Source organism: Sander vitreus, chromosome 1 (genome assembly GCF_031162955.1).
Source record: "Sander vitreus isolate 19-12246 chromosome 1, sanVit1, whole genome shotgun sequence".
NCBI lineage: Eukaryota > Metazoa > Chordata > Actinopteri > Perciformes > Percidae > Sander > Sander vitreus.
This window is the reverse complement of record NC_135855.1, coordinates 8210218-8236153: the sequence shown is the minus strand read 5'-3', so window position 1 is coordinate 8236153 and position 25936 is coordinate 8210218. Positions and strand designations below refer to the sequence as shown.

At 40.3% G+C, this 25936-nt stretch overlaps 1 protein-coding gene across 3 annotated transcripts in view; it reads right to left on the bottom strand.

Annotated features, from left to right (window-relative positions):
• The window catches only part of il16 (interleukin 16), a 77831-nt gene that overhangs the window by 13762 nt on the left and 38133 nt on the right, over positions 1-25936 (bottom strand). For 2 of the 3 annotated variants that reach the window (XM_078259445.1, XM_078259622.1), the window contains exons 12-22: positions 23472-23715; positions 20035-20152; positions 18603-18735; positions 16765-16852; positions 13703-13926; positions 13369-13506; positions 12354-12506; positions 7041-7134; positions 4495-5621; positions 2251-2387; positions 1107-1272 (exon numbers count right to left, since the gene is read on the bottom strand). In XM_078259445.1, the coding sequence (XP_078115571.1) occupies positions 1107-1272; positions 2251-2387; positions 4495-5621; positions 7041-7134; positions 12354-12506; positions 13369-13506; positions 13703-13926; positions 16765-16852; positions 18603-18735; positions 20035-20152; positions 23472-23715 (2622 nt within the window). The remainder of the gene's footprint in view (positions 1-1106; positions 1273-2250; positions 2388-4494; positions 5622-7040; positions 7135-12353; positions 12507-13368; positions 13507-13702; positions 13927-16764; positions 16853-18602; positions 18736-20034; positions 20153-23471; positions 23716-25936) is intronic. The other variant, XM_078259533.1, reaches the window with a different exon arrangement.

Below are 25936 nucleotides of genomic sequence, written 5' to 3'. Positions count from 1 at the left end.
CTCCTGCAACGGCCTTAGAACGCTGTCGTGGCAGAAGCAACTTGCGTTTGCCAACATCAAGCTGTGACGATAAACGTTTCTGATCTTTCTGTAGTGGTTTGCTGGTCTGTCCCACTTGATTAATCAAATTAGGGGTATGTGACCCATGAACTAAAATGAGTCTGACACCCCTGGTTAGACTCATGGCCTGAGTATTAAGGAAATTTCTGAAATATACAATAATATGAATCCAACATATAAATAATAGCAAAGAAACATTTAATTAAAAAAAAAAACCATTTAATTTACACACTGAAGACGGCAGAGTTGCGACGGTTCCGTGTGAATTCCCTGCTACTTGAAAACAAAGAAGATGGCTGCTGCTGGCGAACAGCGGTCTTTCGAATCAGCTTTGGCCGTGACTCTGGAAGACTTGGAGATAAGCACTGAAGTCATTCTTAAAAAAGGAAGATGTGTGCGGAGTTTTGCTGACCGGATACGGCAAAAGTTTAATCTATCAACTAGCGTTACTCTGGTTGGCTATGAGTGCAGAGGGAATTTGAAAGACAACCATTTATCCCGCCCCTCGGATTGAGCCCTGCCAATGGTAAGTTCTCAGACTCAACATCTTGATGTGGGTCTGGCTTGTCAGGCTAAGCCATTATGGTAGCTATAGAGTTAAACTTAAGGAGTCACTGTGCCCTCCACATCTATGTTAAACATTAAAACATGATGTATAAATAATATATTAATATCCATTTACTTTCTTCAATAGCCTAGTTTAATATGCAACTTCATTTTATACAATATATGTATGTCCCTGCTCCATCTCTCTTTCAGCTAAAGGGGTACTTGGCCTAAAAACGTTGAACACCCCTGATGTAAGAGATTGTACATGTAGTCTGTTTGCAGTACATCACAATGTAAATAAATAGTAATGTATAAACAGTAGCTTCATTCAGCTTCTGTGTGTTATGTAGATAAATGTAAGTGATGTGATGCCAGTAGCTCTTGGCCACTTTTGTTTTTTTTTTGTTTGTTTTTTAAGTAGCCCTCAGATAAAGAAAGGTTGAAGACCCCTGGTCTAGACAATCATTGAAACTGTGTTATACCAAGTGAAAGTCTACCTTCAGCGTCTCTTCATCCAGATCTTGGACTTCCTGGATCATCCTCTGTATTTCCTGTGAGGGGATGGCTGAGATGAGCGAGTGAGCACAAGCAGAAGTGAGTGCTGCCTGGTCGTGAGACCCCCCCTCCCCTCGCTCAATGGTACACTCCCTCAGCGTGGCCAGGCTGTGTGTAAAAAGACAAAAACACATTAGAGATGAGGATGTAATCTCACTTACACACCTCTGAGCATTGTGTATGTCAGTAGCGTAGAACTCGGCTGTATTTAACATCTGTTCTCACTCATTAAAAACTTGCCACTGCTTCTCTGCTAAAACAGGAAGTGAATTTCTTTTCCGACCTAAACCACTTCCTCATGAATATAAAACAGACACAGCATACTTTCTAAAGGGTGAGCCCCTGTTAATATAATAAAGTCATGTTTAGTTACGTTTGGTTTATTATATGGTCCCCATTAGCTGTGCCCTGTAACACACAGCTACTCTACCCCGGGGTCTGCATTTAAAAACATACATGAAACATGACTCAGCACATTTAAAACATACATGACACATTACAGTCGACATAAAAAGAAAAACTAAAAATTCCCAATTAAAGGGGCAAGGACCGAGGCATGTCTTGGAGGGTGATAGAAAAGGTGCAATTTTGTATTTTTGTGTATTTACTGTATGTGTTTCATAGCTTTGCTGGAGGAGCCATTGTTCTGTACATGTGATACTGTCATATCATTTGCTTTCTGTTTTTCTTTTTTTAAGCTCTTATAGTGTAACAGATGTTGAGAGATAAACTTTGTTGTGGGTTGGGTCAGGGGGAGGGGGGCTTGTTAAACCAAAGTTGTAATGTAGTGAGTGCAAAAAATCAATAAAGAAATTGTAAAAAAACAACAAAAAAATGACAAAACCAGTGAAGGGAGTGTCAAAAACGTCAACAAATCGACAAAACTGTTGAAAAAAGTTACCAAAACAAATGACAAAAATGTCAAAAACAACAAAAGCCTCCAAAAACAACATCCCTAAAACTGAAAAAAAAAAGCTTAAAAAATGTCAACATAGCGACAAAACTGTTGAAAAAGTGAGAAAAACGTTGCTTTTTTAACATTGATCTCTGTGTTAATTTATTAACAATAAGACCCAAACCTCTTACCTGACAGAGAAGCCTCTGTCGCTGCTGTCCGGGCCGGGGTCGTTGAAATCCTCCGCGGAGGGGTACTGCAGGTCTGGGGTGTGAGGGTTATCATGGCACTGGTACATGGGTAGGGAGCGCATCAATGCTTGGGAAACCTGGAACAAAAAACAACATAAAAATAGAATAGACCTGCAACTAACCATTATTCTCATTATTGATTACTGTGTTTTATTTTCTGGATGAATGGATTGATTGTCTGGTCTGTAAAAAGTCAGAAAATGTGGATCAGTGTTTCCCAAAGTCCAAGATGACGTCCTCAAAATGTCTTGTTTTGTCCACAACTCAAAGATTTTCAGTTGACTGTCACAGAGGAGAGACAAAACTAGAACATATTCACATTTAACAAACTGACATCACAGAATTCTGACCTTTTTGTCTATTAAAATGACTCAACCCGATTAAATCGATTACCAAAATAGTTGGCGATAAATTTCATAGTTGACAACTAATCGATTTGTCTTTTCTGCTCCAAAATAGATTAAGATACAATTAAAATCAGGTTATTCTTGTGACAGATTAGAAATACAAATATAACAAAGTAAGAACACATTAGCACATTAGTGTTTTGAAAATAACGAGAGAAAAAAATAATCATATAGATGTACAAATACCAGCAAAACATACTGAGAGAAAGAAGAAAAATTGAAATATAAATGTATCAAGGGAAATGTGTTGAATGAATTGCAAAGAATTTGGTAAAATAGAAAAAAATTGAAGTCATTCATGCAATGTGACAAATGTGTGTTGACAATTCAAGCTATATGGGAGAAAGCATTAAGGCACATGGAGCGTGAGTTGTGAAAACTATTCACCTTATTAAAGAATGAATCTGGATTCTGGTTTATTATAGCTTTAAGTCTTATTTTTGTAGTTTGAGTTATCATTTCCATCAGCAATGTTAACATTGTACTTATCACGTTAATTCAAATAAAGGTAAACTGTCCGCTGCAAACATCTATCACAGTTAACAGAGCGACTTCCTGCTTCCATTTTGAACTGTACCTAAATGCTCGAAACCCTGCTACGCCCTACTACGCTCTGCTTGGCCGTGCTAGGCCCTGTTACGCCTTGCTAGGCCCTGCTATACCCTGCTAGGCTGTGCTAGGCCCTGTTACGTCTTGCTAGGCCCTGCTACGCCCTGCACTGTTACAACTACTATTTCATCATAGTCATAGTCATTCATCATCATATCATAGTTCTATTATCTTTATTGTTCATGCTACTATGCATCATGCTAACTGCTATAATTATTATGAAATTATATTTCTGTATCTGTGTCTCTATGTCCAAACGGGCAGAGGCAGATGGCCGCCCACCAAGAGCCAGGGTCTGTCTGAGGTTTCTGTCTGTTTAAAGTTTTTCCTCGCCACTGTCGCAGCAAATGCTTGCCCTTAGGGGAAATTGTTGGATCTCTGTTAATTATAGAGTATGCTCTAGACCTACTCTATCTGTAAAGTGTCCTGATATAACTTCTGTAATGATATGACACTATAATAATATAAATAAAGTTGAATTGAATTTAATTAAATGCCCAATACACTGTGTGATAACAGGAATTTTGCAGATTCATTTGTGAAATGGGTCTATTCAAATTCAGATCAAAATCTGTAGGGCTGGATCCGAATATTCAAATATTCACGCTATGTCGTCCATCTCAGCCAAGAATGGAGAAATGCTATTACAGCAAGCAGTCTGATGTTTGTAAAGGTCTGTATGATTATACTGTAACAGCCTGGTGTCATCTTCAGGCTTTAATAAAGGTAAAGATAGTACAGCTGTTCATAACGCTAATGCTCTAGTGAGGAGATGGCTGGCTGAACATTCATTCACACACTGTGTCGGTCATCACTCATCAGACAGCTGGTCTTTCTGTTTGTTTTTCATGATTGCGGCAAAAAAGTTGAGCTCAAAATCACAAAGTGTATGAGGAATTTCCCTTTAAATAATGCTCACATGACAAATAAAGTACACTAAAAAGTTTAAACTTTGAAGACTGTGATGTGAATAATAATATGCAATAAGCAATTAGGACAGCGTTCCAGTTAATACCTGAGATTGCCTAAAAACACACTGAGACTGTCTGAGAAACGCTGAAGAAGGGTTTGAAACGTCCATGTGGCAATACAAATTATTAATTGGAGTGCTGTCTTTATTGCATTACAAATAAAGTACACTGCCATAGTTCCTCATGGGACAGATTACCTGGTTACTGAAGGCAAGGATTCTCTCTAAACTCTCTCCCTCCAGGCCTCTCGGGGCGTTACTGTCTGTAGCTGGAGTCTGCAGCTTTCCCTGGCTCTGCGCTCCATCTTCCTCCGTCCCCTCTGGAGGACTTTCCCCTTCAGCTTCACTGGATCTCACAAATGTCACAGGGGGGAGGACTTCACACTCCGTGGACCCGGTAAGATGCTCTCTCTCTAGCTCACACTCCTGTTTAGATGGAAAGACATTCCTGTCATCATGGACTGGAGCTGAATGAGAATCATGTATCCCTGAGTCCAGTTCCTCGCTGATGGTTTCAGAAAGTGGGAGATCTGTGGGGGATTGGATAGACGGAGGTTCATCTTCAGTTTTCTTGGCTGTTGTTTGACTAAATACTTCAGAAGTGGAGGAGGTGATAGCAGAGACATGTGTGCTGTCTGTCTCCCTAACAGATGCCTGGATCTCTTCTGGGATTTTATGTTTGCCCTTCCCACAATCTCCAAGTGAGAAAGGGGGACTCCCGGACTCCTTCTCCAGAGGGAGAGAGGCGGAAGGGGCCACAGGCCTCCTGTTTCCCCCCTTCTCTGGACCCTCTGGACTGGAAAAAGTCTCAAACGAGTGGATCTTCTGCTTGATGGACAGGTTTGCTGCAGATGAGGCCGATCTGACTGCGGAGCTTCTGTTGAAGACCACAGCAGGCCTCTGCTCTGCGGCTTTAGCTTGCTTCTTCTGGCCCTGCTCGTCACGAAGTTTCCTCAGACTCTGGCGGAACCAGATAGGCTTGGGTGCCACCGGTGGCGCCATCTTTGCCCCCGGAGGAGTTTCAAATGTGTTTTCGGGAGTGGTGTCAGAAGGAGGATCTAAAGTCCCGTTTGTGCCGTTGAGCTCGGGCATGTTGTCTTGGTCAGTCATGGCAGTGGGCTTGCTGTGGATGTTAGTCGGCTGTGTTCTGTCTTCCGCGTCGGGGCGGGAGTGGCGGTGGATCTCGGGCAGCTCTTCAGGCGAGCTGTCTGACAGGCGAACCCAGGGATCCTCCTGAAGCTGTTCTCGGGTTTGTTGGTCAACACGAGCCTGTCTCCTCAGGGCTCCTCTCTTCGGCTGGGAGCAGAGCACAGCGGATTGATCACCTGTCAACACAACACACAGGGAAGCAGAACAGTTTGAGAGGGGGCCCTGTGTTTCAAACCATGGATGTATAATAAGACCTGGATACAGTGTTCGAGGCGGAGCCCCATTCATTTCTACGAGAGTTGCTTATTGGCGCATGAAGCCATCATGGGGGTTGTCGCTGGGTTGCTTCCGTACTTTGTGGCCAATGGAGCAGGTGCACTCCGACTGAGCCGACTACTTCCTGTTTATTGCTCCGCTAACTTGAATGGGGATTATATTATTTAATCGTGCGGCTCTTCTAGACTTCTAGACCAAATGTTATCGGACTGAATGGATCAAATTATGATAGTGAAACGAAGCGTTATTATGGATCTAACTGCAGTTTTGGAGGTAACGGAACCCAATTTGTTCAAGTCCTATCCCCTGACTAATCGGCTATCCTTACCTTAACTACTCGAGGTCAGTGCTTAACCCCAACCAATCGGGCTGCTTCGTAGGACGGGGTCTTGCCTAGAACTGCAGTTGGATCCATAATAACGCTGAAACAAGCCATTTCACATTCACAAATGTATCCACTGATTTACAGACGTGTCTTTCGGCATGTAAGTCTGAGGGAAAAAGTATTTTTGGGCTAGAGGGGGATGTAATTCTACTGTTTGGCCGCAACGTTCAATTTGACTTAAAGCCTGACACACTTCCTGGGGGCCTATTTCAAACATGTTCATGTCAGATATCGCAGATAAAGACTTCTGAACCAAACACTACCGAATCAGACATGTTTCAGCAGTAATGCGACCCGGAATATGAGAGAAATTAACAACATTGGCAGCCAAGATTACATCTTTTACTGCCGTTAGCATGCAGCTACATGCGACAATGTAAACAGACATGTTAATAGGTTTAAAAATAAAAAAACACTCCAGTAGTTCCTGCCTGGAGCAGATGACCAATCATAGAAGGGCAGCTTGGAGTTGTGTAACACTTAGCCAAGAGTAGAAAAAACTGTTGAAACCGTAGTGTTCAGAACAGATGGAAATCTGAACGTTTTAGCTCATTTCTCTGAAATACGTTTACCTCATTGTTTTGGCCACGTTTAACATGAAAATCCAACATTATGACATTATAGATATGACAGGAAATACGGAAAAGCATAATAAGCCAAGATTATGACAATCTTGGTATAACTAAAGCAGGTGGCCATCCACGTTGCTGCAGCCCCAGTTGGACTCCATCATCTGACTGAACTCTATTCACTGACATAAAAACCCTGCCTCAAACAGGAAATATAACTTCTGTTACTTTCCACTGAATTACTGATAACCACAGCACCGGGATCAGCCTGCTGTCACATTGCTGAATCAACTGCCTGATTAACCAGCTGGTTCTGAAGTTGCATTCAGGTGCTTGACTGTAAGATAATAGTACTTGTGTCTTACCTGTGTGTAGTCTGTCGCTCGTGCAGGCTGCAGTGTCTGGATGTGTCAAATCTTCTCCGGTCCCCTCTGACTGTTCTCTTATTCGTTCTCCTTCCTGCGACACAAACAGGAAGTATTGTGTCGACAGCTTCTATCGTACCGACCACAGAGAGGTGCAATCATGCACCCTGCTTCCGCTCAGACATTCAGTCAGTCAGTAACAGGCCCAGAAGCTAACCAGCAGCAAGCCAGATGCATACAGTACAGGCAGCGTGCAAACTGGATTAGTCAGAAGAGGGAGTCCATGTTTTTTTAAGGAATAGTTCTTTTCTTTTTTTCTTTTTTTTAAAGATAATATTTTGGGTATTTTTAGGCCTTTATTCGACATGACAGCTGAAGACAAGAGAGACATGCAGCAAAAGGCCACAGGTCAGAGTCGAACCCAGGCCCGCTGCATCAAGGAGTAAACATCTATATATGGGCACCTGCTCTACCAACTAAGCTATCCAGGCACCCAGAATTGTTCACTTCTTTTTCTTTTTTTATTGACATTTTGACTGGACAACAGATGTTACGGAACTTTATGACATTCCAGTCAAAATTATGTTTCTTGTCCCCAATTTACTTTTTGAACAACACAACAGACAACGACAGAGGGATTAATAATAGAAATCAAGTAATTGTTCATTTCTTACACTACACTGTAACGTTTATTCTTTTATTTCATACCGGTCTTATTGTATTTTAGCCGTTTTTGATATTCTCTTTAACAAATATTTTTAATTGTTTTTAACTGCTCTTTAATGTTTTATGTAAAGCATTTTGAATGTATCGTGTTGCTGAAATGTGCTATACAAATAAAGCTGCCTTGTCTTGTTTAATGAGATTGGGGGTCGGGTACAGGTTTTGATAGGGTTTTTCTTCAGTAGAAAGTTAAAAACTGCTAAAATAAAGAAAAAAGTCCTAAAAAATATCTTTAAAAAAAATTGTGTTCTGTAGATTGTCCACTTGTCCATTGAACAATGGCACTATTTCTGGAAAAGAGATGCTGCTGTAGAATAAAATAAAAAAAAAGCTGTACCACAAACTAAATTCCATTCACCTCCATTGTCTCAGTAAAATTTAGGCGACATATATCTCAAATCAAATCTAACTATCTAAATGCAGGATACCACTAGGGTGAAGCCCTGTAATTTTGATTACATACGGGCACATGCTTTCATGCTGACATGCACACAAACACAGATATGTGTCAAAGCATGCAGAATAAGCACTATTGGAACATGGCATGGGTATTGTAAGCACCATATTAGGCATATGCACTATTCATTCATTTTGAGGCCATCCACACACACACACACACACACACACACACACACACACACACACACACACACACACACACACACACAGTCACGGTTCAATTCTATTCTCCATTTTTACATTTTTTTTTTTAAAGCACAGGTTGCTATGCCATTATTCAAATAATATTTGAAGATTGAATTCTCAAATGCAGCCTGTTATTAATATGTACTACACTACTCAGGCTTATGCTTTGTCAATGCCACTACAAGTATGTGGTTGTTGTTACACATTCTGTCCACTAGAGGGACTTCCAACATCAGCCTGGCCTTGAAGGGGATCTACGTCACAGCACTTTGCATTTCCGACACGGCACTCTCTGTTTACTTTCCTTTTCCACCATGAGCACATGGCAACAAACACAAATCAACAGAGAACTCTGTAATGAAACATTATCTAACAAGTGTATTGAAGCAGCTCTGTTGTAAAGGCTAACGGTGCTTGGTTAGCACAATGACATCATGTTAGAAAGCACAGCCGAAAAGATGTGTCAAAAAATAAAGTAACAAAAGTGTTAGCCACGATGCTAACGGCATGGATAACTAAGCCAAACGGTGCTGTCACTGCTATTTTAGTGATTTATAACCAAACCTGTTTCTTGCAGATTGTCACGTTACAGAGAATACAGCTGCCACGTTAGTCGTGCTGCCAGTGGAAGAATATGGTACACGCTCATAGCAGAGCTTGCAAACTGTGGCTTTTTTGTCAACATTGTGAATGTTATCAACATAACTCACTGGAAATCCAAAATACTTCCACACCGGCGAAAGAGTGAAAGAGGAGAGGGTTCAAGTTCTGTCAATGGGTCTCCTGCATTTGCAGTTAGCTATCTTTTGACTGGCTGTAGCTAAGGAGGAGGTTGACTCACAGCACTTCAACACGTGTGTTTTTTTCCGCTTGGCAAGCCAACTGGACGTGACATGGGGGCATGGCAGCACCGACGATTCCATTTTTTTATTCGAAGTTTGAGATTGTGACTTAATTTCGGTTGATTTCAAATTAAAATCGAAATCCTGACACCCTTACAGTCAAGTAAATGTATATGTAAATGGACTGTATTTATATAGCGCTTTTCTAGTCTTAACAAGTACTCAAAGCACTTTAACATAGTACAGGAACCATTCACACACATTCATACACTGTGGCTGAGGCTACCAAACAAGGTGCCACCTGCTCTTCAGATAAACACTCACACACATTCAGATTCTGATGGCACATCATTGGGAGCAATTTGGGGGACAGTGTCTTGCCCAAGGACACTTCGGCATCTGACTGCAGGGCCAGGGATCAAACCACCAACGTTCCGATTAAGTGGCGACTGCCGCCAAAGTAGTTTGCCTCTTATGTAACTACAGTCCTTCCTAAACAGTAACAATACCGTTGTTCTTAAGCACAGATTGTAGAAATAAGGAATTGTAAGAACCCTTGGGTAACACTTTATAATAACCATCATTTATAGATGGTTAATTGACAGTTATTAAACTTTAGTTAATTTTAATGTTAACAAACATTGAAATGATAAGCAATAATGTTTACTAATGTTTAGTAATGCTATAATTTGGGGTATTTTAACAGTTGATAACACTTTACATATTATATAAAGTAGTTGTTAATGATTACCAAATGATTTGTAAACCTTTAAGAAATCGTTTGTAAACCGTTAATAAACATTATTTGGATGGCTATAAAGTTTCAACTAATGATTATATAACCTTGTAAATGGTTATTAAATTCTTTGGAAAGCATCTTTAAACAGTACTACTTAGACATCACCATATTACACTATTTAGATATCACCAGTAATCAAATAAATAATCATTTATAGATCTTTTATAGATCACAAAAGTGTTTAATGGGGCCACATTAATGTTACTTGATGCTTTATAAACCATTTATTAAAGTTATAAACTAATTATTTTATTTTACACTTAACTAATGATGAAATAACATCAATTATAACATTGCTAATAATTAGTAAATATTATAAATCATCATGTCATTGTTTGTTAAGAGTTAACTATTAGTTAAAGAACTATTAATTGGAAGTTTAATTAACTAACAATTTACTATTTATTAGTGAGTTATTATTAGGTATACAAATGTCTAGTGATAGGATTGTACCATCAAGTGTAATTGTTGAACATTTAATTTGAAAACCATGGGCAATAATCTGCTGCTATACCAGCCTCCACTTGGATGGCTTTCCACAAGATAATAAATTGTCCAAATGGCTTATTACTGATTTATAAAGCATGAACTCTTAATAAAGCTATTTGTTACAACATATTAACCCCTAAAAGGGGTTTTAGACTAGTACCAGTAAAGCAGTTAAATACTGTATTTTAATTACAACAATCACCCTGTTCTCTGTAATGAAGCTAAGCGTAAATTCTTTCAGGAAGACTTCATTAACTTCAATCACCTCTCTCTCTTCCTAAAACTTTTCAGCTGGTTAGAGGTGTTCACTTTTCAGTAAACCAATCAGAACTGGCCACGAAAGTCATGATCCAATCACAGCATGTAATCCTGCTTTAAATGTTTTCTCTCCATTGCTGTCAGCTGTCTTTTCAGGCAAACGCACAACCCTCCTCCTCCCCTTCCACCTCCGGTCTCGTCAACTAAGGCACCCGGAGTCCCCTTCCGGCAGACAGCTCCTTCGGTCGGTCTTTGGGTTCCTTCTCCACCATCACCAGTGTCTAGACTACATCGGGGGATATGTCCTGTTTCTTCTACCCCTTTTAAATTGTATTTATACGATGGAGTCTAATCGCCAAAGACTCTGCATATTTCACTATGCTTATGTACAATAAACTTTTGCATATCTGCAAAGAACTCTCTCCTGATTGAAATGTCTATGACTAGGCTGACAGCTTCATGTTTTAATAAATCATAAAAAGCCAAAGGAGTTGAGCATGCTTTCACCAGCAAAACACTGCAAACCACAACACTTCACATACATTCCTGAAGAGTAACCTCAGGATCTTTCGCAAGGCCTTGTACATACTGCTGAAGAACTGCAGCGGTGGAAGGAGAGGAGGGTGTTACTCTTTTCAGAAGAAGCATGACTCGTACATTGAGGGAAACATGATTAATGTAATCAGTACATTGAGAAAGTAGCAGTCTCTCAGAGTGGAAGTGAAAAACAGACTGTGATGCTGAAGTTGACAACTTCTATGGTCTCAGACATACTTTCAACATCCTTATATGGCCACTGAATTTAGATACTGTTTGATAAAGCATCTCTCAGTATGTGCAAGGTTGTTTTGGCTGCAGCTGGCGCCCTCATGTGTCTTTTTTTATGTATGACACGTAGGACCACTTCTTAGTCGGCATCCTAAGGAGCTCTCCAATCCAATAGATGCATTGCACAATTTGATTGTGATGTGTATTTTCTTTAGTTTTTTCTGACACATCTTTGCACAGAAATGGCAAACTTCTAGAACACTTCTGCTATCTGACAAAAACCTGACAGATCCTGACAAAGTATATAGTTCTGGGTTGGGTTTGGGCCATTTTGTTGTGTAAAACCTCAGGCTTGGTTTGCTTAATTTCAAATGTAATATTTAGTTCCTTTTTTTCTGTCCCTATCTTTGCCTGATGTCTGCATCCATGCACGTGTTGCAATCCCCACTGATCAACAGTCTGTGGCAAGAAATGTAGCAATGCACCAGCAAAAAAGCCTAGTTGCTAGTTAGCAAACATGGATGAAAACTAATTTTATCAAATTACCAAAGGGTACCCTCAAAGTCATTGCCTGTGTGGCCAAAGGACAATTAAAAAAGGCCTCCTCTCTTGTGTGGCATAGAAGATATTGTGTATAATCATAGAACAGTAAAAGCTTTATAAAAATATATTCATCAAGAGCAAATACTAGCAAATGTGCAAAGGTGCACTAAGTCAACAGAAGTGAACCCCTTTTGCAGCTACTATAACTATAAGCATTCCCTGTGTTGTTCAGTGTGGTGGAGCTACCTGGCAGCTGGTGTGTGATGACGACTCCAGTCCTCCATCTCTGACTGGGGATCCTCTGCTTGAGCCACTGGAGTCTCCATTATAACCCTCCTCACTGGTCACATCCTGAGGCCAGCAGTGTTGCCGTGGAGCAGCACGCACTCTGCAGGTAGACTACACACACACACACACACACACACACACACACACACACACACACACACACACACACACACAGCAACACACAGGGTTATAATTAAGACAGGATTATTGATTGTCTTAATGGAAGCCAGATGTCCGTTAGCTTGGTTGTTGTATCCATTAAACCTTGTGTGAAATTGGGTCGTAAATTATGTGACACGTGTGTCATATGAATATAGTGGAACATTGTACTTTATTTAACTGCTGTATGGACACATAATTAATTATTCATGAGAACAGATATGGTTTTGAGCAGAGAATCAGCTATCATTAAAATAAGAATACGTCCCTATATTAAAAATGCTTCTCTTCGGCCAACTGCAGTCTGCAGTGAAGTCAAAGGATGTGTAGACAGAGACAGGACCAGTGGATATGAAACTTTCTTCTTCAATAACACTATCATAAATTACACTTATTTTTCTGTTTCTATATATAATTTAAAATACAGTTTTCCTGTCATCCTTATCCTCCCAAGATATGTATATTGTTTCTGGAGCAGACCTGTGATAGACTGGTCCCTGCTGTACCCTGTCTCTTGCCCAATGGACAATGGGATGGGGTACATCCCCCACTGACTCTGAACATGATACATGGCTGTAGAGAATAGATGGATGGACTAAGTTTACTTCATCTCATGGACTTAATAGATGTAAGAATAAATAAATAAATCATTCATCATTAATGCCACACCACACTAACATCCAGGAGGGAGGATGGATGGATGTATGGATAAATAAATGTATCGGATGGATGGTCGGATGAATGGAGGAATGGATGGATAAATGGATGAATTAATAGATAGATGTATCCATGGATGGATGGATAGTTATGGTACCTTTTCGCCCCTGAGGGCCAGATCCAAGGCCTGCTGACCGGACAGGTTGGCAGCAGCAGAGTTGTACGGGACGTTATAGTCTTCATCAGGATACACTGGCACCGACAATCTGTTGTCAGACCATGTCTCTCTCATTGACTACACAACAGGAATGGGACGAGATAAGATAAGACACACTAATACACATCAAAAGAGGACATTACTTGGACTTGGATATATTTTCAATAATGAAATCCCAGAAACAAAAGTCTCCCATCTGATCCCAGAAACTGTATTTTGAACCTTGCATGAACATTTTAGCCCATCTCATACAACCTGACGCATGTTTGCTTACATTGGGAGTGTCCAAGCTGTGGACGCGGGCGGATGGGTTGTGGTGTGCATTGTGGAGGTTGTGTATGGTGAGGCAGTGGTTGTGCTGCTGGCTGGTGGTGTTATCGCTGCAGGAGCGTGTCATTGCCTTCTGTGCTCGTCGAACCGTCAGCTGACTAAAACTCCTCTCCAGACAGCGTTCACATCTCTGCCGGCTGTGAGAGCTGTGGTCCAGTCTGCGTAGCCCTGGGGCCGAAAAAAACTTATTATACCGAAAATTACTGTATAATAATGAAATAATGATAAAAAAGACGCATTTCCTGAGGAAAATGTATGTAATTGCTTTGCGCTTGATATTGATAAATGTGATTAGTGTTAGTGTGATTTGTGGATGACTTTATAATCACATGAAAACTCACTGACCTTAATGCAGTGGCTGAAATAGAGAGTAATGGGAGTGAATGGAGGCTTTAACACACCTCTGCATTAGGTATGCATCCCATACACTGTACATGTCATCCTAGTAAGATAATTCACACTTGATCAATGTGCAACAGTGAGCATTTGGAATTTAAATGGTGTTTATACTGTATACTGCTGCCTAGTTTTAAATACATGCGCCTCGATAGACTTTTAAGTTTTGTGCAACTCTAAATAACTAAATAACTTGTACAGTGGGGCTCGAAAGTTTGGGCACCCCAGGTAAAAAATTGTATTAATGTGCATAAAGAAGCCAAGAAAAGATGGAAAAATCTCCATAAGGCATCAAATGACAGATTAGACATTCTTATAATATGTCAAAAAAAGTTAGATTTTATTTCCATCATTTACACTTTCAAAATAACAGAAAACTAAAAATGGCATCTGCAAAAGTTTGGGCACCCTGCAGAGTTAATACCTTGTACTGCCCCCTTTGGCAAGTATCACAGCTTGTAAATGCTTTTTGTAGCCAGCCAAGAGTCTTTCAATTCTTGTTGGAGGTATCTTCGCCCATTCTTCCTTACAAAAGTCTTCCAGTTCTTTGAGATTTCTGGGCTGTCTGTCACGCACTGCTCTTTTAAGGTCTATCCATAGATTTTCAATTATGTTGAGGTCAGGAGACTGTGAAGGCCATGGCAAAACCTTCAGTTTACGCCTCTTGATGTAATCCACCGTGGATTTTGAGGTGTGTTTAGGATCATTATCCATTTGTAGCAGCCATCCTCTCTTTAACTTCAGCTTTTTCACAGATGGCATCAAGTTAGCATCCAAAATTTGCTGAAATTTTATTGAATCCATTTTTCCTTCTACTCGTGAAATGTTCCCTGTGCCACTGGCTGCAATACAACCCCAAAGCATGACTGATCCACCCCCATGCTTAATAGTTGGACAGAGGTTCTTTTCATTACATTCTGACCCTTTCTTCTCCAAACGTGCCTTTGCACATTCTGGCCAAAAAGTTCTATTTTAACCTCATCGGTCCACAGAACTTGTTTCCACAATGCATCAGGATTGTCTATATGTTCATTTGCAAACTTCAAACGCTGATTTTTGTGGTGAGGACGTAGAAGAGGTTTTCTTCTGATGACTCTTCCATGAAGACCATATTTGTTCAAGTATCTCTTTATAGTGGAATGGTGTACCACAACTCCAGTGTCTGCCAGATCTTTCTGGATGGATTGTGTAGTCAAATGTGGGTTTTGACTTGCTTTTCTCACAATCCTGTGAGCTGTTATGTCTGATATTTTTCTTGGTCTTCCAGATCTTGCTTTAACTTCCACTGTTCCTGATGACTGCCATTTCTTAATTACATTCCAAACAGAGGATATTGGCATCTGAAAACACTTTGCTATCTTCTTATAGCCTTCTCCTGCTTTGTGAGCGTCAACTATTTTCAGTTTCAGTTTTCTAGACAACTGCTTAGAAGAACCCATGGTGCTGATTGTTGGGGCAAGGTCAGATGAGTCTGGGCATTTAAAACCTTTGAGATTGACATCACCTGGTCTTTCCAGACGATGATTGAGAACAATCCATGACACTGTCAGGTCTCAGCTTTCCAAAGGGGGCAGTACAAGGTATTAACTCTGCAGGGTGCCCAAACTTTTGCAGACACCATTTTTTGTTTTCTGTTATTTTGAAAGTGTAAATGATGGAAATAAAATCTAACTTCTTTTTGACATATTATAAGAATGTCTAATCTATCATTTAATGCCTTATGGAGAATTTTCCATCTTTTCTTGGCTTCTTTATGCACATTAATACAAATTTTTACCTGGGGTGCCCAAACTTTCGAGCCCCACTGTATATACCATTTGAAATATGAATGGAATGTGTACTGCACATTCACTGAGAAATATGTACAATGGATCCCTATGGGAATATTTTGAAAACTTAAGGAGCACTGCACTGATTTTACACATGAGGATCACACGAGCAGTAGTACTTTGTATTTTGTTGCACTTTTGGAGGGAGTCTAAGAAACTAACTTTGATGATGCCATCAAGGTAACATTGGATTGGTCCTGGAGAGAGATTTATAAATTAAAGTATTAAAGGATGTCTTAGTTACAAACTGAGGTGTTTTAAAAGACATGGGCATTAACAAGGCATGGTCTTTTCTTTAAAAAGACATTATGGGAAGTGAAGGACCTATTTTGGAGCGTAGACCCTACTTGGAACTAAAAGTCACCATATCTTGGCCTCTGCTGGATCTATTTTGACCATATATAATCTGTCTATTGTGAGTCCCCCAACATTATGGAAGTGCAACCCAAAATCCAGTACAAATAAACACACCCATCTACAAAGAAGCACTGTATGTATATATGAATCATCTTGGTAGCATTTAAGCTGTAGGAGATACATTATTAAAAATGTTTTTTAGTGAATCTTTTAAAAATGTTGTACAAATGCAAAAAATTACATAAAATTCAGCATGTATTGGTTTGTGAACTTTACATAGCATAAACAATTTTTAATCACAGTTAAGCAAAAAAGGACATGGAAGAAAGCTGCATATGACAGCTTGAGTTTAGACAAACAACCATGACCCTGAACAGTAATATGTGACTGTAGAAAATGAATAATGAACAAAAACATATTTCACCATCGATACTCCACTGGCTCTTATCCTTTCTCAGTTTGCTGTTTTCCACTGCCTGAGCGATAGCATCATTCAGCTGCTGCTCTGATACCTGAGACACACAGAGTGCAAAAGATGGGACTGTCAATAGGAATGCATAGGTCAGGATGATTAAAAGTATTGGTGAGCAGGGCAATTAACAAATATTGTTTAATGTCAAAAAATAATTCTATACGTTTATTATTACCAACAATTGCCACCAAAATACCAACCCAACATTCTTTGAACTAGGATAGTTTGTGTATCCAAAGTCAAAATAAAAATGAAAATCATATCAGTGACCAGATTGTTGCAGTGGATGGCATGTTCCTTGATGGACAAACACATTGTAGTTCATTTGGATTCGCTCATGCTGCCCAGAACACACACTACAGAGCCAAATGTGAATTTACCTGCTGCTAAAAAAACTTTCCCCAGCAAATCCACTATGTCATTTTGTTTGAGTAAAGTTTGTTAAAACTGAAGTTCTTTTTAAGGTGAAACTACATATTTGTGACTCATTTTTAAAGATTTTGCATCTTCTGTAGGAGCCAATGGACTTGGAGCCTCAGAGCCACAGACAGGGGGTAGGGGCAACACATTCTCACTCCTAACTCGCCAAACACTGACGCTTGGTCAAGACCCCATTTTTCAACGCTCTTTTGGATCGCATTAGAGAGTAGGAATAATCAACCTATGTGGTCGTATGCAGGGTGCGCTTTGTGAAAAAAGCAGACGGGGGGATGTTTTTTGATCATGCACAACAAAACAAGAGATGCAAGAATGAAATCCCTCTTCCAATACCATGGATATAGTGCCACTCAGCCAGCCATGCCAAAACACTTATTTATTAACTTCAATATTCACCGGAAAATAATGAAATATATGAAAATAGCACAACGTGGTGTCAACATAAAACACAATGTTTTCAAGCCGGAGAGCGGAGTTCACTTCGCTAAATTTAACTAGCCGTTAGGTGCCTAGACTTAACTGTCATCGCCGCATGACACTCACTTTTTCTGGCTAAACTCCACTTACCATGGCCCCTGAAAGGACCGTCATCTGGCAGTGCCTGTAGCTTGCTCACAGTCACCTTCTTTTTTTTTTACCTTTATTTAACCCTAAACCTCCAGGTATGGCCACTGAACAGCTCCAGGGGGAATGGGTGTTACATAACTTGCTCACGGGCATCATCATCATGCCTGTTATTGAGGCCCTACAGATTCAGTCATCATCATGTTCTGCTTAATCCCCCTCAGCTTTACAAGGAGCATGTACTGGGAGGAAGTCCCAGAAACATTTTAAGGAAAACAGGTCACCAGTATCAAATAGCTAACACACACACACACACACACACACACACACACACACACACACACACACACACACACACACACAGAATCTCCATCCAACTTGTTGGAGCCAGAACACCAAGTTGAAAGCCAAATGGGGGTCCATGGCCCGCAGCACACACACACACACACACACACACACACACACACACACACACACACACACACACACACACACACACACACACACACACACAGAATCTCCATCCAACTTGTTGGAGCCAGAACACCAAGTTGAAAGCCAAAGGGAGTCCATGGCCCGCAGCACACACACACACACACACACACACACACACACACACACACACACACACACACACACACACACACACACACAGAATCTCCATCCAACTTGTTGGAGCCAGAACACCAAGTTGAAAGCCAAAGGGAGTCCGTGGCCCGCAGCATTAACACTGAGCCAGCCTAGGCGTTGGACTGGTTAAGGTAAGTGAGGAGGGAGGCGTTGCATACTTTGGGGTTGTGGTGTCGACTGATGATGATGTGGACTGGACCTGGTGCACACTGGCTCAGCACTGTGTAGACATCATTCAGCGCCATGTTGTAAACCACAGTGTCGTTGATCTCCATGATCTCATCCCCACACCTAAAGGTAGGGAGGGCATGTTCAGGAAACGGTGATGGAAAGATAGAACGAAAGAAAGAACACCGAGGAGAGAAACATAAGGTTGTGCCAGAGTATGAATAGTAATAACCTGAGGAACAAGGGTCTGTTAGGCCAGTGGTTCCCAACCTGGGGTCCGGGGACCCCTCAGGGGGGAGGCAGAGATCAGAGGGGGTGCGCAAGTCTTTATCTGGTTTGAGGTTGAGGTAAAAAAAAAAAATTTGCACATGTTAAACAAATTATGATAATACACTAGAATATATAATGTATACAAAAGTCTGTATAAAAACTATGTACTTTTGTTCTCGCTTAAAATTGTAGGCAGGCTACTTAGTAGGCCAAACCTCCGGGACCTCTTAACGTGTGGCCCTTGCTGTCATCAGGTCAGCTGCTAGCTGCTATCATCCTCGTTTTTCCTGCCGCCACAGCATCACTATTTTATGAATGAAACATAATTTACGGCGGAGAAACGTAAAAGTGCTGATAACTCCTCTGTATCAAAAAAGAAAGTAAGGCTCTATCTCAAGAGTTACCTCAACTTTGGTTTCAGGGGGGCTCAGCTTTTCTTGGACATAAGTAGGGGGGGGCTCCAAGGAAAAAAGGTTGGGAACCACTGTGTTAGGCAAATGATATATATATATATATACGTATATAGGCATATATATGTAAGAGTTAATGCCCGACGAGGTGCTAAAGGGCATTAAACCGCTTATACTACGGTCACTTACCAAATAACTTTTTTTACAACCATTAATTTATATTTTTTATGCGTTTTGCAATCAAAATCTAAACCTTTTCCAAACAATAACTCTCTTTCCCTGGTTACACCTGAGGGTTTGACTAATACCTGGAACAATCATTTCCATCCTATAGGGTTCTTAGGCAATGCAAACATTGTTCACTGTTCCAGTAAATAGGACGGACCTTAGATTTGACTTGCCACGCTTAGCAACGGGAGCTATTTATAGTTTATAGTTTATAGCTCAGCTCAGACAGCTATGAGCCAGAAAGCTAACGCTACGCTAGCAAGATTCAAAGCCAATAACATTTTGCAAAGCTGACAGACAGTAAATGTAATTTGATATGTCTATTAAAAAAGTCTAACTTTTTTGATTTTATATAAATTTTTTATTTTTTATTTATATATATAGACTTTTTTTTTCTAAATCCCTCTTATAGATAATGATGTGGATGCCTGCTATACCTTACTGTACTGTTGCATTTTAGTACAGTAGGCATCTTTCCAACCATGTATACAGCCCTGTAGTTAGTGATCCTCACCGCAGTCTGCCGTCCATGTGTGCGACTGACCCAGGAGAGAGGGTGTGGATGTAGATCCCAGGGCAGCCGTCACCAGATGGAACACAGCACAGTCCAATACCCAGACCAACACTGACCTCTGGGAAATGACACAAGCATATAAAGGTTTATTAGGATAGGATTTGTTATGATACTGTCTAGCATTAAATTTGCTAAATTGGCTTGTTTGATTTCTAAAGATTCTACACACAGACTACCTGTCAGTTTACTAGTGGTGGGGAGTGTGAGGCAAGGCCCCATAACCACCTTTGTGAAGACTGATTCATGGCTCGTAAACAAATTTACAGCAGAAAGCCTGCATTATCGAGTGAAGAGTTTGAAGATAAAGAATGTGGGTAACAGGTGAATAACCAATCAGATGTCCCAGTGACATAATGTTGTTATCTATCTATCTAATAGAGCACAACAGTGACTGCCCTGTTTTATTTTATTGTTTTTTTTTTGGGCATTTCCGCCTTTAATCACCAGGACAGCCATGAAAGGGGAGAGAGAGGGGTAAGACATGCAGGAAACAGCCGCAAATCCGATTCGAACCTTGGGCCTCTGGGTCGAGGAATAAACCTCTTTATATGGATGCACGCTTTACCAACTGAGCTACCCGGGCACCCTGACTCCCCCCCCTTTTGAACGGCTCTGGTGTTTTCCCAGGTTCCCAGGTTTCCCTGGTGTTAAATATCTCTGTTGACATTTCATTATATAAAGATAAAGAGTTTTAAACCTGGAACCAAGCATTTGATGTGGCGCAAAAGAACATTTTGAAAACAGCAAAAAAGGCAAAGGTACAATACTGTGTACAGAAACCATCATAGACTCCAATGGTAGAAGCTCGCTCTAGCCGTTCGAGTGGGTACTGTAAACACTTTCACTGTAACAGCGAGTTAGACCAATCAGGGACGTCGCTGTTACACTTAGAATGGTGGGTAGTATTTCTCCATAAGATAGCAAATAAAACATGTTTTTCTTAAAACCAGGTTGATTTTATACGGACATCTAGCTTCTACAGGAGCAGAAACCTTTGTTTCATAACCTCAGAGCTCGTGGTCAGTCTACCTCGGATGAAATCAAAGATTTTTTTACTTCCCGAACGACGCTGTTGAGCTCTATAGCCAAAAGAGTCTATCGGCTGCATTATGAGAAAATTAGGATCCATCTTTTGACCAAAATCTCTCTTGTGAAAATTGCTTATTTTGTCAACAGTAACCAAAACAAAAAACTGTAATAAACCTATCTAATATTCTATTTATAATCAGATGCAACTCAGAAAAGCAAGCATGTCCGTTGGAGAAACTTTTTGGTATTTTAAATGATAAATTACCACAAAAGAAGTCACCTGGAGAGACTGTGTTGAGGGTGAGACAGTCTTGAAAGAGTTCTGAACCATACATATATATATATATTAGAGCTGTCAATCGATTGAAAAATGTAATCTAATAATTACATACTCTGTGATTAATTAATCTAAATTAATTGCATACGTAATTTTTGCTGTGAAAGTATTTTAAATATTTCAATTCAAATGAATCAATGAATAATCAGCATTAGTGACAAAGTAAAAAAAAAAAAAAAAAACTCTTTTTATTATTATTTTCGGCTTGTTTATTGCTAAGGCCATATGGTCAAAATTAAATGATTTAATAATAATGTAATAACTATAACAACTACTTATTTCATTAGTAAATTGCTGTTGAACGACAAAAACAACTACCAGATGGGAAAAGGGCATTTAACAATAACTTTGAATGCACCACGAGGCTGTAGGTTACCAGTTTCATTGAACGCACCGTCTGTGTTTTTCAGACAACGGCAGCTGCAGACTGTTACATCCCGGTGTTGGAATCCTCTACAGTGAAATACAGTCAAACTTTACACCGTTTAGCGTTAGCTGTCAGCATTTTAACCGTGTTTAATCCAGCTACTAGCTAGCGGTAGGCTAACATTAGCTGCTGTCGAGTATAGTGTTAACTAGCGTCACGTGCAGCGATGTTTCTGTTGCCTGTAATGTATGTTTCAGAGAATCCGAGAGAAGCTCAGACATATCAGTGGCACCGAAATGAGGCACCGAAATCCACGTTGCTATTCGGTCCGGTAGATACAGGTCGTTAAGGCACCGGTACCTAACCCTATTCTATTGGAACATTTACTTGTAAAAATCTTCTTCCTGCCAACCTTGGCTACCGAAATCTGGTGCCACTGATATGTCTGCGCTTCTCTCTGATGCTCTGAAACACAAACACCGCTGCACATGATGCTAGTTAACACTATACTCGACAGCAGCTAACGTTAGCCTACCGATTAAACACGGTTAAAATGCTGACAGCTAACACTAAACGGTGTAAAGTGTGACTGTGTTTTACTGTAGAGGATTCAACACCAGTATGTAACAATCTGCAGCTGCCGTCAGAAAAACAACACAGACGCGTGCGTTCAATGAAACTGGTAAACTACAGCCTCGTGGTGCATTTGATGGTTCAACAGCAATTTACTACTGAAATTAGTTATTGTTATTGTTCATTTAATTTTGACCATATGGCCTTAGCAATAAACAAGCCGTTCTTTAATGACACTAACTGTGTTTAGTACATTTTTTTTTCTTTTCTTTTTTTACTTTCTTAAAAAGTATCGGTTCAGGCAGTTAATTATGTATGCGATTAATTTCGATTGACAGCCCTAATATATATATATATATATATATATATTATTAAACTTAAAGGTGCAGGGTGAAGTGACCAAAATTGTAGTCAGATCGAATCTGGCCATTGGGGCCAGACCAGAACAGAGCAGAATCGGTCACATTGTGAAAACACTCTGAACCCCTCCCCTTTGGCAAGAGGGTGCGGTCAACGAGGTGCAAAACCTCATACCATAAAAACTTCCCCTCTGCAGTCAGCCTCATTAACAAGGCCCCGGACCCCCCCTGACACTGATTAAACCAGATCCCCCACTAGACACTATACTACCTACATCCTGGACTACACACCTGCCCTTTGCACATATTATATCAGGGTTTCCCGCAGCACTTTGCTTTAGTAGTACAGAGTCTGTAGTCTATCATTGGCATTGGCAGAGAAGATTTGGCAAATTTTTCATGGGCGCAACCCAACTCAGCACTTGCTGCTCATCCCCCAAATGCATGTTCCTTACAAATGGGGAACCATTTGAAGGGAACTAAACAGGCTTTCCAACGGTATAAGATTTATTGCCAAAAAGCATTGTTACCACAGAGAAATAATCTACCAAACACAAATGTCCTTAGTTTTTGTGTTAAGTTTATATATGTTTAATATGTTTGTTTATGTATGAACCAACCACCAAAGCAAATTCCTTGTTAAGTGTTACTTGCTTGGCAATAAACCTGATTCAGATTCAGATTCTGAACTCTACTGTCCACCGTGGCTGACCTTTCTGCAGGATGATCTCCATCATGATGCGGTCTCTGGGCTTAGCAGGCCCAGGATGGCCCGGGACACTTGGCGTGTTGTTAAGGTAGTTGTAGTCTCCCATGTCGGCGCTGGCCCGGGCCATGCCCGTAGTGGAGCTGAGGGAGCGGGACCTGCACAGCTGTGCGGCCTGCGCCGGGCCCCTCAGGGCACCCACACGCAGGCTGGTCCTCACCACCACCGTCAGCAGGCCCTTTCTGATCTGCTGCACAGAGACATTTAATATTTCAAATTAATGCTAAATACCTGCCATACTGTCCTTGCAATGAGTTGTTTCTTCAAAGCTTGACAGTTAGCTGAAAGTGTAAAGTTCTCCCAAAAACACAAGGCATAACTTTTCTTGGGGTTCGACAAAGAAACTTTACTTTCCTTATTGTTTTATACTGTAAAACTGTAACAAAGAGCAAAAGACAGACAGAAATGAGATGAAACCAATACAGATACCCAAAGTATAGTGCAAATCCACAACTTATAGCAACAGAAAATGCTGAGTCATAACTAAAAGCCATACTAACTATCAATTTAGTGATTTGACATTAGAAAACTCCAATGAACAACAGATATGCTATATAATTTATATGTTAAATAAGTACAATTCCTTTTAACATTTTTTAGTAATATATACAGTACAAGTACAGTGTCCAAGGCAACAATGTAGGATGAGAAAATGCAGCAGGAGAAAACAGCACTGGCACTCTGCTCTGCAGCACAATCAATTGACTTCTGATGGAAATTTACAACTGAAAGTGAAACTTAAACTAAAGCTACTGCTGCTGGTTAGCCTAAAGTGGACACTGCTGCACACACAATTATGTTAAAAAACCAAACTCTTTCTTAATTTACTTCAGCGAGGTCAGAACACCTGCAGAAAAAGGTTGGCTGGCTGCTTGTTTTTGTTTTAAATGGGGTTGATCCTTTGTTGAAGATGTGATGCACAAATGAGCTTTGGGCCCCTATTAACACCCCCACCCAAAACTAAATATGATGTTGATGATGTAAGGGACTGTTCATTATTTATTTCAGGGCCCACCGGAGGAGTTTTGGTATCTTCATTCAAAACAGCCATGACACTCCCTTCACCAGCAATACATTTTGGATGACCCTCCAAAATGATATGGAAAAAACAGTTGACCCTGCCCAACAATTTATTGATGCCTTCTGTACTGGTTTGTGCTTGGCAAAGACTTACAAATAGCCATTGTTTTTTTAACAGCCATGACATATGTGACTAAACCTCTGCATTCTCATCTTACGCATCACACTCCTCTGTTATGGTGTGGGGGGCCATTTCAGTAAATTTACTCACTAACATTGTTGTGGAAACACAATAAGCATGGAAACTATATGCACACTTCCTGCATTACTGCATTACTTCAAATACTAAGTTACTCATCTAGTAAACTAGTATTCACATGAAATAAAACAATAAAACATTGAGACCATTCAGCAAAGCACACTGGGTAATAACACATTAAACACTGGTTGCTATGGACTCGTCACTAGGCTTCCTCAGTCATTGGATATTTTAGCATATAGGTAAAGCTGCCAAAGCTGAACATTATCAAAAACTCCATTCCTCAGACAAGCGTCAATTTGGGAGCTTGCATTCTACCACTCCTTCCTTCTCAAATGCCTTGAAAAGGCTGTCGTTTATATATATATATATAATATCACTGGGACCGAAAGGATATTTGAGTCGGGTATGGCTGCAGCCTGAGACCTTCCGTCTCATGCCCTTCCGGCTTGGTGCAGTCCGCGAGCTTTGACTTTTCAAAATAAAAGCTTGCGTCTGATCCGTTATGTTTTCGTACAGTGTTTTGGATGTTTTTGAACTAAACAGTACAGCAATCATGCTAATGAATAAAATATTTTTTTCATCAGATGTCTTAGTTACAACATGACAGCTAGATGGAGCTAGCAAAGCAGTTTTGTGTTTATATGTGCGAGCGGGATTTATTCAGTTTGGGAAATCCCACAGTCTGTAAAGCTACATTTCAAATTGTCTGGCTGACTAAATAGTATAGAATAGAATAAATAGTGAGGGACCCATCTGCTAGCGATAGGGGCCGAGACTGAGAGAGCTACATGGAGCTACATGGATAAATATGCACCAAACAAGCCACTTTGAAATGTTGCTGTTCTCATGAATACAAAAGTTGGGTGACCCTCCCCCTAGACTAAATTGGATGACCCTCCCCTCAACAAAGAATAAAAAGACATGACCCTCCCCTATTTTCCTCCGGTGGTCCATTCCATAAAAACCGAACGGTCCCTAATCTGTAAGAATTGCATTTGAATTGAATACTATTATATATTTATTTATTATTAATTATATTACTTTTAGTGTGTCTACCTAAAAAAACTAAGTCATTTTAGTATTCCCGCCACTCCTGGGGAAATGTTGGGTCTCTGTAAATTATACAGTT